This window comes from Cibotium barometz, chromosome 45 (assembly GCF_041138505.1).
Source record: "Cibotium barometz isolate CiBa-2024 chromosome 45, ASM4113850v1, whole genome shotgun sequence".
Taxonomy (NCBI): Eukaryota; Viridiplantae; Streptophyta; class Polypodiopsida; order Cyatheales; family Cibotiaceae; genus Cibotium; species Cibotium barometz.
The window spans coordinates 6,104,314-6,123,119 of NC_141090.1; the positions used below are offsets into that span (position 1 = coordinate 6,104,314).

Consider the following 18,806-nt stretch of genomic DNA (forward strand, 5'->3'; position numbering starts at 1 on the left):
ATCAGAAATTGATCTCAAATCAAAGGGCTTTTCAAGATCGTATGCTTGTTGAGCTTGGCAAAGCAGCAGGCAAGCCATTTATGCCTTGAATCCTCAAAAATCAGCTTGCAGTCAAGGGGCTTTTGCCCAATTTCTGTTCGGGACTGTTTTATGCAGTGTTCGGGACTGTAAAAGTCTGATTTTCACTCATTTGGACAGCCAGGAGAGCATTTATTGCTATTGTACCTGCTGGTACAGATTTGGCACAGCTTTGTGCATGTTTTGGCATGGCTGTACACTGTTTTGAGTGATCAAAAGGTTCAAATTCAGCTGCTGAACTTGCCGGGACAGGTTTGGTACATCATTGGTGAGCACTTGGTACTGCTGTACAATACTTTGGAAGGGCAAAAGAGCACATTTAAGGTGCTGTCCAAAATCTGCAGCAACCAGATTTTGGTGTTTTCATCACATAAAGTTGGAGAAAAGTTGCATTCTTGCTTCCGCAGTGGGAGATAAAGCTTGGGAGAACATTTGTGAGCACTTTGTGTGCTTAGGGTGCAGTGTTTGCACATCTTGGGTGCAGTGTTTGCACATTTGCAGGGAGTCAGGCATTGACAGGTTGCATTTTGCTATGGCAACCACAGGTGAGAGCTCTTCATTGCTTCACATCAAGAAGCTTGAAGGCTCGCATAACTATGATATTTGGCAAACCCAGTGCTACAATGTGTTGCTCCAGAAAAAGCAGCACAAGCCTATCAAAGAAAGGGGTGTGATGCTCGCTTCTCTTACTGCTGAAGAGTGGGAAGATATGGATGAGCTGGCAAGATCTACTATCATGTTGTCTGTGTCAGACTCATTACTTTTCAGCATTCGTGAAGAGAAGACAGCTTGGGGAATGTGGCAGAGATTGCAGGACTTGTATGCCCAACAAAGTGCCTCAAGCAAAGTGTATTGGTTGAAGAAACTCATAGGTCTTCAGATGAAGGAAGGGGCGTCTATGACAGCCCATTTAAATGAGTTTAATGGTATTGTCAGCCAGGTCATTAATCAAAAGTTGGCAATGGACGATGAGTTCAAAGCCACTTTTCTGTTATGCACTTTGCCAGAGAATTGGGACACATTCAGGACAGCCACTAGCAATTCGCATGCTATGCTGTCATATGCAGATGTTGAGGGTGCTCTCCTTCAAGAGGAGATGAACAGGAAAAACAACTCTGCTGGAAAGTCCAATGCAATGAATGCACGTGGGAGATCCCAGCAAAGGGGAAAAAGCCAAGAAAGGGGAAGGAGCAAGTCTCGCTCGAAAAAGGATTTGGAATGCCATTATTGTGGCAAGAAGGGACACATTAAAAAGCAATGCTACAAATGGAAAAATGATCAAAAAGAAAAGGGAAAAGGCAAAGACAAAGAGAAAGATGAAGCCAAAGATGTAAAGCCAAAGGGCAAAAGTGGAGTCAAGATCGAAGAAATCAATGTGTCACATGCAGGTGAGTGAGGATGAGGTCCTCTTTACGTCTTCACTTGATGCCCATTCACTTCTTACAGGTGGTCATGGTATGCACTCATGGATCATTGATTCAGGTGCCTCCTTTCATGTCACAGGTTGCAGAGACTTGTTTGTCAGGTACACTGCTGGCAATGAAGGAGTGGTTTATTTGGGTGATAACCATGCATGCAAGATTCTTGGTAGAGGTGATGTGAGGCTTGTGTTTTCAGATGGCTCACAGCTTATGCTCCATGATGTCAGGCATGTGCCTGAGATCAAGAAGAATCTGCTTTCTACTGGACAGCTTGATGATGCTGATTATGTTACCACATTTGGTAGTGGAAAGTGGAAAATTAGTAAGGGCTCACTGGTTGTTGCCAGAGGCTCTAAGGTGGACACTCTTTATTTTATGCATGCAGGTGTTTGTCACCATGCTAATGTAAATGCAACCGAGCTGCCGGAAATCTCTATGTGGCATAGCCGGTTGGGACACATGAGTGTCAAGGGAATGGAGCAATTGTCTCGTTTGGGTTACTTGCCTTCTCTAAAGTTTTCAAGTTTTCAGTTTTGTGAGCATTGTATATATGGTAGGCAACTACAGTGCCCCCACAAGAAAGCTCTTGGACAAAAAGATGCTCAGTTAGAGCTTGTGCATACAGATGTATGTGAGATGCCTCAGCTTTCTTTGGGAGGGGCAAAATATTTTGTGTCTTTTATAGATGATGCCACACGCAAGGTGTGGGTTTATCCTCTTCGTTTGAAGAGTGATACATTCTCAGTGTTTGAGAAGTTTGTTGCTCTTGTTGAGAATCAAACTGGCAAAACACTGAAGGCTTTGCGTTCCGACAATGGTGGAGAGTATATGTCCAAACAGTTTCAGGACTTTTGTGATGCTAAAGGCATCAAGAGGGAGCTCTCTACTCCTTATGATCCTCCACAAAACGGGACAGCAGAGAGGATGAACAGGACCATACAGGAGAAGGTCCGTTCTATGTTGTCACATGCTGCATTACCTCATGGTTTTTGGGCTGAAGCTGTTATGACAGCCGTTCACCTTATAAACAGGTCACCTAACACGAGGCTTGGTGGGAAAGTGCCAGAAGAAGTATGGACAGGGAAGCCTCCGTCATACAAGCACTTGAGAGTGTTTGGTTGCGTTGCGTACGTGCACATACGCAGGGAAATGCGCACCAAACTTGATCCTAAGTCTCACAAATGCATATTCCTAGGATATGGTGACAGAGGTGAAATGGGGTATAGACTTTGGGATCCCATAAATAGAAAGATCATACGCAGCAATGATGTCATTTTTGATGAAACATGCATGTATAAGGAGCCTGCAAGGCAACAGGAGCCTGGCAGAGTCATCTTTGATGATGATGGACATCATGGACAACAACAAAGGGCTGTAAATCAGCCATTACAGCAGGAAAACCAGCCCTTAAATGGTGCTGAAAATGGTCCAAATGGACAGCCAGAGATGGCAGAAGATATCCCTATGGATATACCACAGTTGGAGGAGATACCGGGCATGATATTTCAGCCTTATGGCATGGAACAGGAGCCACCAATGGGTGATATGCAGGCTGGACAGCAACCTGCAAATGATGGTCATTGGGTACGGAGGTCCACTAGACCCTCCAGAGCCCCTGACAGGTTTGTTCCAGGGGTTGACTACTTGATGCTCACTGACTGTGGGGAGCCCTCATGTTATAAGGAGGCTTTACAGAGGGCAGACAAGGCTCTATGGGAGCGTGCCATGAAGTCAGAGATGGATTCTCTGCATAAAAATGGAACTTGGAAGTTGGTGCATTTGCCTGCAGGCAAGAAGGTTTTGCCATGCAAGTGGGTTTACAGGCTCAAAGTTGCACCAGATACAAAGCCAAGATACAAAGCCAGGTTAGTGGCTAAGGGCTTCAAGCAGGAATATGGTGTGGACTTTGATGAGATCTTCTCTCCAGTGGTCAAAATGACCACACTTAGAGCTGTATTAGCTTTGGTTGCACATGATGATCTGGACTTGATTCAGATGGATGTGAAGACTGCTTTTCTTCACGGTGATCTCCATGAGGAGATATATATGCAGCAGCCAGAGGGTTATGCAGTAAGTGGAAAGGAGAAGCTTGTATGCAAGCTGAAAAAGAGTCTTTATGGGCTCAAACAGGCACCAAGAGAATGGTATCATAAATTTGATACATTCATGAAATCACAGAAATTCAGGAGAAGTGACATAGATCACTGCTTGTACACCAAGAAAGCTTTGGATGGCAGTCTATTGATTCTCATCTTGTATGTTGATGATATGTTGATTGCCGGAAAATCTCGTAAAGAGATGGATGCCTTGAAGCAGAGGCTGCATCAAACCTTTGATATGAAGGATTTGGGTGATGCAAATCACATCTTGGGTATGCGGATACTTCGGGACAGAAATCATGCTGATTTTTTCTTTTCCTTTACTTAAGGGCACTTTGCCTTTAAGTGGGAGGTTGTTGGGGTAAAGGCATAATGCCCACCCTTATAGTGTGTACAAGCCCATAAGTTATAGTACATAGTACACTTAGTAGTTTTAATGTACTAAGTGCACTATGTGTACTAGTGCAATATACATGTGTGATAGGGGAGTCACACACTCATACTTGATGAGTTGACTTATCCCCACAACTCTCTCTCTCTCTCTCCCTTGCTTCTCTGTGTATGTCTCCCATGAATGAACTCTAACCCTAATTCTGTTTTCTCCCTATCATGGATTTGGATATTGGATCTGGTACTAGCCTGGTGAGAGATTCTTGTGGGTCATCCCCATGGTGTGCTCGGCATTAGAGATTGAAAGAGTGCGTAGAGCGGACGCAAAGGTGCACTAGAGTGTGCTGAATAGAGAGTGCAAGAGAGAGAGATATATGGAGCAACTATGCTGAATATACTGAAGCAAAACAGTCCCAAGCAAGAGACACAGATAGTCTCATAAGCGAGGGAGCAAAATATGTACAGGACTGAATGAAAAGTGAGAGGCCAGCCCCACCTATTTATAGGTGGCTAGTGCTGGCCAACTGGGGCTGAATATGCTGGCCGACTGGTAAAATACCAAATAGGCTGGGAAATATCCCAAAAAAATATGGAAAAAAGGGGTGGCCAGCCCACAATCAAGGGCCATACAAAAGGGACCAAAAGGACACCAGAAATGGGCAAAAACTGGGGATGAATGTGCTAACAGAGATCTCGTGCCTCGACATCGACATCGACTTGGGATTCTACATCGGCATATTTGTTTGCTTTGTATTCATAGTTGTATTGATCCTTGTCAACATGCCCGTGGATTGTTTCTGAAAAAATTCCTAAAAGGAGGCGGGGCCTGTTCCTCGCTCAGTGTGTACTGTCTAATCCCTTTTCTCTCTCGTGAACAATACGTGCATCAACACTCAAAATGTAATAGCCATGATGCACAAAACAAAAGTTACATCATTGCTCACTACACAAGATAATTTGCGAGAGACAAGCATTGCACATTACACCACCACTGGGGCCGCGAACGGGCCACCCCCCCCTCCCCCCTCCCTTCCTCTGAGTACTGAAGTATATTATTGGAGTATTTTAATTTGTACAAAGTTCCAAGGGCTTTCCAGCCACATAATCCAATGCATGCAAAAATGAAGACAAGTTACCTAAAAAAAAGTGTGGTGGAGTAGGTTGTCGTTGTGAGACTCATCGAATGAGTCAAAGTAGCTTGGCCCACAGTCTCATACACCTGAGGGAAGTGAACGCGAAACTGTTGTTCTGAGACCATGCACAGCTCTCATACCAGAGCCTGGCCCACACCCTTGCAAAGACCATGGCACAAGCCTCCCCAGTGCAAGTACACAAACAGGTACATGCACACGAACAGGTACAAGTACACAAGCAGGCTCTAGTACGCGGTTTCCAATAGAAGGTACTCAAATATGTTCACTCAATTTCTATTTTTGGCGTGGACCCCTCTTGTCCTCGATGCCCAGCTCCATCCTAGACAGTGTCTGCTTATGGGAGTGCAGAGGATCTATAGGCTAGCTCCTAGGCAGATTGAGGAGTACCTTTTGGTTTGAGATCTCCCATTGTATAATTTATTTTACCTAATAGAAGTCTCCTTTCTGAATAATTAAACTAAGTTTTTTTGTAGTTTGCATGACTAGAAGGACCATTTGCTTTGTCTAAAAGCATACAAAAATTAGCATACGGATATCTTGATATATTTAGGAACAAATCAATTCCCTTGTAGCTTGAGAAAAGACTGGTTTCTGCACTGGACGTCAAGAATGCATTTGCTGCTGTCATAATCCACAGTTGCTGTGAAAAGTAACATATACTGTTAATGTCATTGTCTCAGCTTAATATTACCACTAGCTTGCAGTATGGTACCACGGAGCCGTCTAGTTTCAAAAACATTGTTGAATTCTGGCTTCATGGGCAGTGAGTTTGGTTATTGCACCATCTTTGAATCTGTAGTTTTCTGTAATTCACTCACAGCTGCAATACTTGGAAAGGATTTTGTCATATTGTCTTAAGGCTCTGAGCTAAACTGTTGTAGTAATGGTGGTGCTTGCTTTTGCTATCTTAATATCTAATCAGTTTATCTGCCATTAGAAGGATTCTATGGAACATTCCTTGTGAATTAAATTAACAATTTGTTGATCGATGTGCTTGCAGAGGGTCTTGGAGGTCCGCAAGGTTGTAGATGTGCTTGAAAGCCTTGATAGAGGATTGCTGACACAGAATGCCAACACTGTAAGTGGCAAGGCTGGGCTAAACCTGAGCATGCTTCAAGCTCGGTTAGATCTTCATTTTGTCGCTGTTTCTGGTCATTCATTTGGGGGTGCAACTGCTATTGTAGCCTCTGGGATCGACAAAAGGATCAAGTGCTGTCTTGCTATGGATGTATGGTGGGAACCAATAGACAAGGTGAACTTCGTATTTATTCTTTTTGGTGAAAACTCAGGACCAGCTTGCTAGATCCCACTGTACATTTGTAGAAACACCAATCTTAATGTGCATGATTTGTTTTTTTTTTTTTATTACTGGTGTGTCGAAGTGTGTCCATGTCTGTATCATTGTGCTTGGGTGGGTGGGTGTGTGTGTGGGGGGGGGGTGTGGATTTTCGGCTTTTTTAAAGGAAAATGCAATGCTAGATCTGATTAGTGTCTGGTATTGAGTGTGTATATTCCAAAATGCAATGTTTTCCTTCGGCTTTTAAAGGAAAATGCAATGCTAGCTATTGAGTGTGTATATCCCAAAATGCAATGGTATATTTTTTTGGCGCAGTGAGTGATGGCCCGTGGCTTGGTGGTGAGTGGTTGGAAAAAGGGCCATACCTTGCCTTTGCATATCCATAGTGCACTCATGTGCTTAGAAAGGGGACATTTGCAAACTCCATGACAATATGCTTGAGCATTCTTAGAGGGTGTATCATTTATAGTTGAACTAGCCCAAAGAGTAGCAAATCCAGCCTTTCCCAGCTGCTTGAAGGGAAGCAGTTGACGTGGATCTGTCCAAGGCTTGCTGTTGCATCAGATTTCAGCAACTGGAAGAGGACCACAAATGTCTTTTTTGCTTGATCACAGCCATGCCCTTCAGCTTTATAAGCAGTAGTTCTCAGCAGATCTAGCAAGAAATCCTTATACACTGGTAAGCTTTATCCAGTTCTGCAATGCACAATAGATTAGGTGGAGTGGATCATGTCTTCCCCTGTCGTCGCTCTTTCCTGTCTTTTTCTTCTCTGTGTATTCTCAATTTGCACACTCTTATTCATATATGTTTTTACTCATGCCTTTATGCTGAATATTCCTGTCATAAAACAATGAAATCTTGCTTTTGCGGTGCTCAAACGTGTCCATTCAAATGTTTTTTCTTCAAAGTCTGCATGCATCATCTTTGGATTATTGATAGTGAAATAATTAATACTGAGCCTGAATGTGTGTCACAGGCGGAGTTTGAAAAACTGGCAGGAAAAGTTCCTGTCTTGCTTTTGAACACTGAAAACTTTGATTGGAAAGCCTTGCGTGATGCACGTATCATGTTTATGAGGGCTAGAATGGAAGCAACGGAGGATGGGAGAACTTTGGTTACTGAACTCAAAACGATAAAGGTATTCCTGTTTTATTGAGTATGTTTTCACATCCTTCATTATTTTAAACAGAACATTTTTTATTCTTGATAGTTGCATGATCTGATTGAACTTCTGTGCAACATTCTTGATATTAATTGCTTGATACAGGGTACATCCCATCAAGACCAATCAGATTTTACCATGCTTTTTCCAAGAATAATGAAAAGGATGGGGTATGTCGAATCTTATAACTGTTTCTTTCTCAATTCCTGCAAGTTGGATAGTAAGAAAGTCTAGTATTGATATAACACCATGGTGCCTGTGGGTACTACAGGATGCCGACCTTAGCTCCCAAGGCAAATTCTCGGTCTGTGCTTTCAAGTTTTTATAATGCATGTACAGCAAGTTATGATAGCCTTCATATCCAATTGTGGTGTGTTTGTGCGTACCATGCGATGCCACCTCCGATCCCCAAGAGAGTGGACGGTGATTTGATCAGAATCCTTGGGCTTTGTCCATTTTATGATGCAAGGCAATGGATTGCAAAGCTCATTTTCTAACCCTTTCACATATGCACATTTGTCATTTGTTAGCTCAGTATCGAGCAGTGCTTGTCCCTCTTGTGTTTATGTGTGAGTCATGGGTTCTCTGCCCGGGGAGTTCCCCGAAATCTAAGTAAAATAATCCATGTGTCTGTTCTTTCCTTTATATGTTTGTAATCGCCTTCACTTATAAAAGGCTAAATGTTTTCTCTTATCTTCACAGACCTTTGTATGAATGTATGCTGTGTGTGTGCATGGGGGGTGTGTGTGTGGGAGCATATATTGATACCAAGTTCTTTACCCACTATTGGGCACTGATGATGTTAGTGGGGATGTCGTAGTATCTAGTCCATACTATGCATGATGGAGTTGATGGTTTATTGTCTTGTGGATGACTACCATGAGGTTATAAATTGCACTTTCTTATAAGGTGAATTTGGGCATGTTCATGGATTCATCTAGGTATATCTCTTATCTCCCTTGCAGCATATGAAGTTAGAAGGTACCTGCTTCTTTAAGTGCTGACCTCCCTACCTCGGTCCAAGAACCCTGACCATAGAGACTGTCAAAACATGGCACGGCAGGTGACACGTGGTGAGTCCTGCTCCAAGGCAACGTGGATGGGGTAGGTGGTAGCATCTTTTCTTGTGTAAAGGTCTCACCACCTCAAGGTCACCGGGAAACGTTTCACTGTTGAAACGAAACGTTGCTGAAACTATTTATTTTGGAATGAAACGTTTTAACGCTGGTAGGTGGACAATGAAACGATAGACCGAAACGATTATATACATAAAATCTGAAGGCTAGGGCCCCAAATATGAAATTTCACATTTGGACCTTCCCCTTCAATTTAGGGGCCCAATGTGAAATTTCAGATTTGGGCCTTCAACTGGAGAGCGAAAGGGAAATTTTTCCCTCCAATTTGGGGACCCAAATCTGAAATTTCAAATTGGGCCTGGAAACTTATTTACAGATTTACTTTAATACTTACAATCAAGTATACAAAAGTACCAAAATCCAGTAGCAAATAACCAAACAAAGTTTAAAACTACGATGCAATGTTGATTGCATTCATGGACAATTCTGAGTGATTTCCTCATTCTAAGTCATACTGTATACATGTTACATAAGCAAAAAATAACATGCCTCATAATTGGTGGAGCCGCCAAGCACAAATTGCAATAATGTTCAATATTGAACGTTTTTATTTCTTCCTTCTTGACTTTTCAGCTACCTTGAAATGTTGGACGAAAAGTCCATGATTGAAACGGTTCAATAGCGAAATACGTTTCGTGGTGACCATGCACAATGTTGGTATCAGAGTCTCTATGTGTCCATCGTATACATGTACCCCTGTATATGTACCCGCTTGTGTCCATGTGTGAAAGCCCTTGTATGTGTGAAAATACTCACGTATGTGAGTGTGTTAAGTGCATGCGAGCAACCTCTTGTAGCCGTTTATGTGTGTAAGTGATAAAGCACAGATGTCATGGGCACTTGCCATGTGTCATTGCCCCAGTGTGTATGTGTCAAAAGATAAGGCTCTAAAAGCCTATTAAAGCATTGTAATCTTGGAAGCTTTCATTAATCAAAGTATCTTTGAGTCGGGTATTCACTGAGCCCCTCTCTTTCAGTTTGTCACATCTCTCACTGAGCACTCTCTCTTTACTACTATCATCACCATGTATTTGCTTAAGCCTCCATAGCTACTTCACTGCTAACCCTAACGTACCCACAACTAGATGGATCAATCGCGGCTCTGCCCCCTCCCTCTTTGCCTTCCCAAATCTCTCTCTCTCTCTCTCTCTTACTACACTCATCACCATATATTTGTTTAAGCTTCAAAAGATGTTGCTCTGCTAACCCTAACCTACCCACAACCAGGTGGATCAATCACGGCTCCCTACCTGGAGGATCTTCCGGGATCATCGCCTGCCGACTCTGATTACTTCACCCGGCACCTGGCACACCTATGCCACCTCTCTCTACCATGCCCCCGAGCAGCCACCACTCCCCCATCCCACTCAAACCTCGTCCCCCTCACTCTTCCTTCTTTCACGTGAGCATGGTGAGAGAGGATGCAGACTGGGAGAGCACAGGATCATGATGGACTCCTCACCGAGCATTTCTCTCATGCTAGGGACATGCTAGCCTCGTTACTGGTTCACATGTTTAATAGGGCTCTATGTGAGGGCTTCCCTGCCAGTTGGTCATTGAATACTATTGTACCTATCTTGAAAGCAGGTGACCCCATGGACCCCAGCAACTACAGGACTATCATGATTGGTCACACCTTGGCCAAGATTTGTGGTTCGATTTTGGATCATGAGCTTAGTAGATGGTCCGAGAAGCAGAGACTCAGAGCACCAAGGCATGTAGGCTTTAGGAGAGGGCACTCCACACTAGATCATATCTTTACACTAGGGGGGATCATTGAGGAGGGGAGAGCTGACGGGCATCAGATATACTGCTATTTTGTGGATTTCGGCAAAGCTTTTGATACCGTCCCATGGTCCAGGTTGATAAGGAGATTGCAAGATATGGGAGTGCCAACAGACATCATTACACTTTATGAGTCAGTCACAGGCAGAGTATGGGCTCCATGAGGTGACTGAGAGATCATACATAGCACTATCGGGGTGAAGTAGGGATGCTCCTTGTCACCTACTCTATTTGGTCTATACATTGACGAAATCTCCGATTACATAGATAGACAGGGAGGACCAGGAGCACATTTAACAGGAGTCCTGATACCAATCCTCTTGTATGTAGATGATATTATTCTTTTTTCTGATTCACGAGAGGGGCTGCAGAGGCATTTGGATGCATTACGAGCCTTTTGCGAGAACTGGGACCTCACTGTGAACCTTGGAAAGGCCAAGGTCATGATCTTTAACACCTCCCCACAATGGATAGGTAGATCTGCAGCACAGTTTACATATAGTGGAGAGCCTATGGAGTATGTTACCCCATATGTATATCTTGGGATCACTTTTGATGGACCTCAGTTCTCGATGTGGAAGGCGGCCGAAGCTAGATTGATGAGGGGATATGCAGCCTCACTACTCTATGGTGCCTCCATTTGGGGTCCTAGCTTATACCACAAGAGGAGACAAGAGGGGAGAGCCGGTCGAGATAGATACAGAGGAGGTACATGATGGGTGGAAGCCGATGGAGGGGCCCCTAGTGGCGATGATCTCCGCATGATTAGGAGCAAGCCATCAGTGTGACATAAGATTGTGCAGGCAGAAATGGGGTTGCATCGATAGTGACAAAGGCTATATTCCAAACAGTGACATACTGGCACAGGCTATGGGAACTTCCACTAGATAGATACCCCCGGCTAGCCCTAGAGTCCTCAAGACAGCTGACACTCGAGGGAGATACAAAGTGTTGGTATGCACAGGTAGGCACTTGGTTTGGCATGCACAGCATGCAAATGGTGGCACTCCCCCTGTTCCAGTACAGTATAGAGGCGCTCTCATTTGCTCTTAGCCGCACAAAGCAGAACAGGGTTATCAAGAAGGACATTGTTTGATTGGATACTCAGAGGACATGGAGTTCACCTAGTCCCGTTGGGGACGAAGATGGCCTTATACAAAGATCACCTCCTATGCCTAACAGAGGATGGTTTCATCATCCGCTCATGCTACATGGACACACACCTATCTTTTGGGGTGAGATGTGCAATCGGCCAGATCCGCACTTCGTCCCACCAGCTGAGAGTGGAGATTGCCAGATATGGACCTAGGGCGGCCGCGCACCAGAGCCCGAGACAGAGGATCATTACATATGCTAATTCCATGTATACTATGAGATTCGGGGGAGGTTCCACTGCCTCTTTCGAGCTGGGTTCGGACCACTCCTGTGCCAGCTTACGAGCGAAAAACTCCTATTGTGTTCAAGTCGGCCGGCCGTCCCTTGATTGGCATTATGGCTTTTGTCCAAGCCAATCCTTGTTCATTGTCCACACCCACAGGCGGTGAGAACTATTAGTTTTTCACGAGACGAGCTTCTCATCCTCCAAAGCAACATGAACAATGAAATGAAGACCACTCTTATTGGGAGGGTTGACGGCTCTCACCGTGCCCGCTCTCAAGTTAGAGATTGGCTTCTGCCAGCCCTCCGTTAGAAGGTGGCTGTGCACTTTCTTGATGCATGTTTACTTGGACAAGGGTTTTTGAAGTTCCCCGGAAGCCACATCTCAGGCAGCCTTTTTTCCCTTGGCCGCCTCGGGTTTTTTGGAGGCCGTTTCTTCCCGTAGGAGGTTTATTTGGTCGTTACCACGCCTAGGAGTCCTTTTGGACTCGGGTGGGAGCCAGATGCAATGAACACTTTTTTGCTACTCATGGTCCATCTCATAGCAGAGAAAGTGTCAGACAGTTGCAAGTTACTCAGGGCACACTTCAGTCAAGTCCGAACATGGTGAGGTGGATTGTCTCCGACTTTTATTGTCGCCTTCTTACCGCAAAGCCCCATACACCTGAGAGGGATAGAGACGACAAAAGGTTTGGGCTACTTTGCATAAAACGATCACAAAGGACAGTGTGTATTTTACTTGATGCCCCTTTCTGCTCTGAGGAGTTCAGGCAAGCGCCCCATGCATTACCCCAAGGTAAGTGTCTAGGGGATGATGGTCTCTCACCCACCTTTTTTGTGACATTTTGGGATGAATTTGGGAAGGATATCACTATAGCCCTTCAAGAAATGTGGAACTTAGGGAGTATGCCTTCTTCTCTTACTGAGGGTCTCATCCTCCTTATCCTAAAAGGTGGTGATAAGATGTATATTGGTCAATGGAGGCCTATCACATTACCTGGGACTGCCTATAAAATACTTGCTGAGGCAGTAAGCATGAGGTTGCAGCGAGTTTTGCAGGATGTGATTCATGATACACAGAATGGGTTCTCTCAAGGAAGAAGCATCTTTGATAATATCTTCTCTTTTTGGAAGGTGGTTGAATGGGCTCAGGAAAGCAACCAGCCCCTAGCCATCTTACTTCTAGATTTTGAGAAGGCATACAAGGAGTTTATTCGGATTTCCTTGAAGTATCTATGGGATTTTCAATTGGATCAAAGGTGTCTCATGCTTGTATTGGGATGCTCACAGTAGTGTGCATGCATATGGTGTTAGAGGTGGTCGCTTCTAGAGCTCTCACTCTGTACGACAAGGATTTCCCTTAGCCCCCCTGTTATTTCTCATTGTTGCCGAGGCTATGAACATTTTTCTTGGCTCCAAAGCTGGAGGTTCTGGGTTGAGTCTGCCCTTGCACAGTGAGGCTATTGGACTCTGAGCTTGCTGATGATACAGCTGTGTTCCTTGAGGCCTCACACATATGTTTATGTTCCTTTGGTGTTGCTTTTGAGAAGTTTTGCTTGGCTGCAGGGGCTCTCATTAATTGGCATAAGTTAGTTGGCTTTTGGATTAGTGAATCCCAAAAAGTCAATTGGGGTGCACAGCTCGGGTTTACTTGGATTGACAAAGGTTGTATTGCCAAATACTTGGTGTGTCAAGTTGGGATTGATATTTCACTTGCACAACAGTTAGCATCAGTACTTATGAGCATTAGGAAGAAACTTCTTCATTGGAGTTCGAGGAATTGGATCTAGCCTCTAGAGCTTTGGTGGTTAAGCAAGTTCTGATTGCCTCAGCCTGGTTCATAGCCTCTTGTTTGTGCTTCTCTCGTGGATGCATTGGTCAGCTGCTATGGAGGTTGGTCCATAACTTTGTTTGGTTAGGTTTGGATGGTTCACTAGACACCTAGGCCAGGGTGGCTTGGGAGACTATTATATGCCCTAGACACAAGGGGGGCTGAATATTGTAGATCCAGATATACAGTCTAGGGCATTGCTTTGCAAGCTATAGCGATTTGAGAATTCCTGCTAGGCATTGAGCCTTGGAAGGATTTTTTTTATGTTTCGCATTTCGAGATGTATACCTCACGGTGGTGGAGATTGGATGCTCAGTTCATGTTTCATGCAGAGTATAGGCCACCTTCTTCTCCACTTATAGCTGCCATTATTAGAGCCTAGAGTAGCATGATACCTTTTTTGAGACAAAGGCTTTCTACATCAGGGGAAGAGGCTGATAGACAGCTCATTATTTGGAATGACCTCATTAGAGATGAGGTTGGACGACCATTGGGTGCGTCTGATATGCAGTGGCATAGCTAGGTGAGATGTGCATCGACAGTTATTGCGTGGGAAAATTTAAAAGTCTCCCTATGGATCGGAGACTTGTATCTAACCGTCGATCAAATTGATGTAGCTATACTTCATGAGTGAATTACTGGCACATTTCACGATCATCATCATCCTAGGTGGCTGGGAGTTTTCTCCAGGACGGGAGTGCCATTACAAGTGTTAGCCTTGCTAGATCAGCATGAGGAGGGAGAGGATATCGTGTTTTTAATTCTATCTAGCCATGATAAAGATTGTTGACATGTGACAAGTTGCAGATTATTCCTGGCACTACCCTTCATCCAGTGAGAGTAGTTAGCCGCTCACGAAAGCATTGGCATGTTGACCCTCCGCCTGATAATGTGACCGACGGGTCTTGGTACTTATGGTTGTTGGGTGGATGTCCTATCAGATATCCCGGTGCGTGGGAGTGGATTGATGCAGTCAATTTTATGAAGAGTAAGCCTTTTTTTTGGCTACAATGTTCGTAATGCTAGGCTCCTCTTCTCGGGCAGATTCAGAGGACTCCTACTCTCAGGCTGCATTGGGAAAGCTATAACATCACCCCATTGATTCAAAAGAGATTTTGGCACAGACTTTGGCATTCATACAGGAGGAGCCTCCCAGTATCTGGGGGTGTAGCGTTGCTCAGAGGATTTGGGGCTCTATAGCTCAGCTTATGGGAAGAGAGACCATTTATGTTACTTGGGGCTCTATTGCTTGGCTCACTCAGTCTGGTCTACAAATATTTTTTGAGGGCAGGGATCTGGACTGCCATAATGATATGCAGAGGTATGGCCCAACGCTGCATGCTACAGGATATTCCTCATACCCAATATAGACCACCTGTGCAGAGGATTGATACTACTTGGGAGCTCATTGCCAATATTACAGCTTGGCAGATTTGGAAGGTCAGATACAGAGAGGTTATTGAGGGCACTCGGATATACAACCCTCAGTGCATTTGTCCTATATGGGGAGATTATTCACACTCATGTGGCCACATGGGCACGTATACATGGACCTTCCAGATAGGCATGCAAAGTGAACATAGCGTTGAGTACCTGTGCTGAATCGAAAAAGTTGGAAGAATTTTCTTTCAAACATATCTTTGAGTACCTTGTCATTGTAGAGGATAACTTGGAGCCTTTACTTGGTGCAATCTTGTGCAACTTGATTTTTGTAATAAATTGCCAATGAAAGCGGTGAGTTGCTCTACGGTGCTCTTGGAAGGAGCTTGACCATGGTGACAAATGAAAGGCAATGAAATGTAAGGTTGATGGCGAGGAGGGGGAGGAGGGGATGCACCTTTTATGATAACAAATAACGACCCCCACAGGACTCTCTTGGTACCTTTGTGCCCGACATTGGTTGAGATCAACCTACATTTTGGGATGAGGTTTTGTTTTGTTCCGGCTTCCAATCGTGATTTTGTAACGTTTATTCATACTTAATAGAAGTCTCCTTTTTGCAAAAAAAAAAGGAGACATGATGCTCCAAGACCATATGACAAATGAGCACCATCTAAAACACCATGGAAAGGTTCTCCAAAACCATGCTTGTTGGCTCCTAGCCTAGTGTAGGACCAATGGATGAGCGTGATTTTCGGGGATCTTTAACACCTAGTCATGCAGCCATGAAAGACAAGGCATAATGAAGTAGTTTCAGAAGATTATGGAGAAGTAATGAACTTCCCTCTCAACATGCTTTTCACAACCATCTGTTAGGAGCACATGGGGATGCTTATATTCTTCCAGGGATTTTCAACATGGTGAGATTTTGGTAATAAAAAGAAAACTGAGGTGTTATTTGCCAAATTTCTTTGGTGTGGTTACAGAGTAGCTGGAAAATTGGATCCTTTTCTCACCAAAAACATCAATAGCAGAGCATGTCTTGACTTTCTTCACAAGCATCTGCTTCCTCCAGGTTTTACCATTGTCTGCTTGATGGGTACTAATCAGATTTTTTTTCTTTCCATTTCAGCAAGGTTTTTGCAGAGAAATGTAGGGCTGACTTTTTCTTTTTTCAAACAGGAACGGGCTCCCCATATGCTGTGGATGTGAGAAAAGATGTGGAACATCTTATAATTGGTTCTGAATCAGTATCGTGATAGTCAATTCACACAGCCTACTACGTGAGTGGCCTTGCTTGCCGTATTCATCAGAGCAAAGGAGAGGCCAATGCATTGTTGAGCTTTTTGTCTATCTGCATTCTTTTACGGCTGTGATAGGAGCTTCGTCTTAACTTGAAGCCCACAAGCTGGATTCATATTTTTCGCTAACAGTGCTACTTCTATGTAAAGTGCCAAACCCATTGTACAATACTGCTGCTATCCCCTGGGGGCTATTACTATGCAAAGCTGTAGTGCTAGCCCAAAATGTACAATATTCCATTGTGTTGTGTGTTGGGATATCTACTACCATAATGGAAGCATCTTCCACCTTTAATAAGGTCAGTGCAGAAAATAGTGTATGCAAGTGTTGCCAAGACAAACACAAGATGAACATGGTGTAGAACTTTTTCACAGGTTTGGTGCATCTCTTATGTGGTCTGCCAGTTGCTAGTGTTCACACCTTGCATTCTACTAGAACAGGGATTTCCCACGTCCCAGTTAACAAAGGCCAAGTATGCCATGATGATGTTGAGGTGCAGTTTTGCTTGCAAATTGTAATTGTGCCTACTTCAACACAGTTAGGAATTCAGAAAGTGTGGTTTATTGACAGGAAGATTCTTTTGACATGGGCTAGTTGGGCTGTGGGAAAGGGGTATAAGGGAGTTCATATGAGTAGATAGCTTCTAGCAAAGAAAAGTTATTTCTACTTTTCTTCTTCATTACATAAATTGTGCATGACTACTTTGGAGATGAGGCACAGAAGAAACGAGGAGTTCGAGGTCAGAGTGGAGTAAAAATGATACATGAATCAATCTTGGAGGAATATGTATGTTTAACATAGACAAGTCCAAGCAATGTATATGGCAACTAGCTACTTTTCCCCTGAGAAATTGCATGATGGTGTGACTTATACCAGTTAAATCTATGCCACCTGCGCTACACCAGATCGTGGAATGCCACCACACCCTGCGTCTTGTAGGGCCATTGAGAAGTGATGTTGCAGGAAAGAGGTGTTATTGATCGGAGACTGAAGTGCTTGTATGTCTGACAAATTTTGCAAACATGCAAATTATGTGATTTCTAGGGGTATAGTTTCAAGATGTTGGTGTCAGCAGTTGCAGTTTAGATGTAAGCAGCAAGAGTGTTTGGTAAATAAGAACCTTAGGTTCTCTTATGTTGTACAGCACTAGCTCCGAAAACTGCATGCGATGCCTGCAAGAGAGAGAATGAATGTCTCCTCTCACTGATCCTATCATATGTCAAGCCAAGACTAACATGTATCCAGATGTCCTAGCCACCCTCCTGCTGAGAATTCCCGACATTTTTCACCCCATTTTCATGACCATCTTCGCCAGTAATCGAGTCTATAGAAGGGCTCTAATATGGTAGAGCCAAAGACTATGAAGTACCTTAATCTCAAAGATGTTATGGTGGTATGCACTCCGGCATCAAATTCTTTTAAGAATGTCCTTTACTTTTTCAATTACTTAGACTCATATCACATGTTAGACTCAATCTTGATTTGAATCTCAGTCTAGATCTCAATCACTTGTTGTTGTAACTCATGAAGAACACATGTAATCTCTCTTTCTTGTTTTTCGTAATAGAAGATATATTACCAAAATTACTTTATAAATGGCCACATGGCTGCCATGTTCTCTCTCTCTCTCTCTCTCTCTCTCTCTCTCTCTCTTAATATCTCTCTCTTTTTCTCATAATCTATGACAAACAAATAATCACATTTTAACTACAAAAAGATCACATGAATAATTGCATATCAAAACATGATTTATCTATTAACAAGTATGCATATAAGAGGCTGACAAAGCATACTTCCTTTTAAATTAGTCCTTTCTTTTGGCATCAAGTCCCAATCTTAGGTCTGAATTACAGGTTTAGTGTAGAACCTTGTAGCAGCATAAATCTCAGGTTACCTATCATAATATAGTTGTCTTGGTCCTTAAAATATCAAAGTAACCTTGTTCTACAGTTTATCGCATGCCCTTTTCCAGAATAGCAACGCCGTATATAAAAGTCGACTTACATTTGGGATATTTTTATCGTAAGAGTATGTAATTTTATCACTCTCAATTAATCTCACACACACACACACACACACACACACACACACACACACACACACAAAGTGCCTCCCATTATTGTAGGCATGGTCGAATCCGCACTTTATCTCTTCCCTTCCAGAGTCACTATAGCCAACACAACATCTTTTTTGAGGTGATCGGTGATGACTTTATCTCGTCCCTTCAAAGGCACCACCTCCTCCGAGGAAGGATTGGTGCCCATAACTTCTTACACATTAGTAGTCCTAGCCCACCTCATGGTGAGTATGACCCTAGTGTGAGTGTAAGTATTGTGCCCACGGGACATAGTAGACCTTATAGCCTTCTTGTCCTCGGAGGTTTGAGTTTAGATA

At 43.6% G+C, this 18,806-nt stretch overlaps 1 protein-coding gene across 3 annotated transcripts in view; it reads left to right on the forward strand.

Moving 5' to 3' along the window:
* The window catches only part of LOC147612356 (uncharacterized), a 48,838-nt gene extending 32,131 nt beyond the window's left edge, over window positions 1–16,707 (forward strand). For 2 of the 3 annotated variants that reach the window (XM_086782979.1, XM_086782977.1), the window contains 5 exons: window positions 6,143–6,394; window positions 7,416–7,577; window positions 7,707–7,771; window positions 16,097–16,209; window positions 16,293–16,707. In XM_086782979.1, the coding sequence (XP_086639105.1) occupies window positions 6,143–6,394; window positions 7,416–7,577; window positions 7,707–7,771; window positions 16,097–16,209; window positions 16,293–16,369 (669 nt within the window). In that variant the 3' untranslated portion in view covers window positions 16,370–16,707. The remainder of the gene's footprint in view (window positions 1–6,142; window positions 6,395–7,415; window positions 7,578–7,706; window positions 7,772–16,096; window positions 16,210–16,292) is intronic. The other variant, XM_086782978.1, reaches the window with a different exon arrangement.
* The last annotated feature ends 2,099 nt before the right edge of the window (window positions 16,708–18,806 follow it).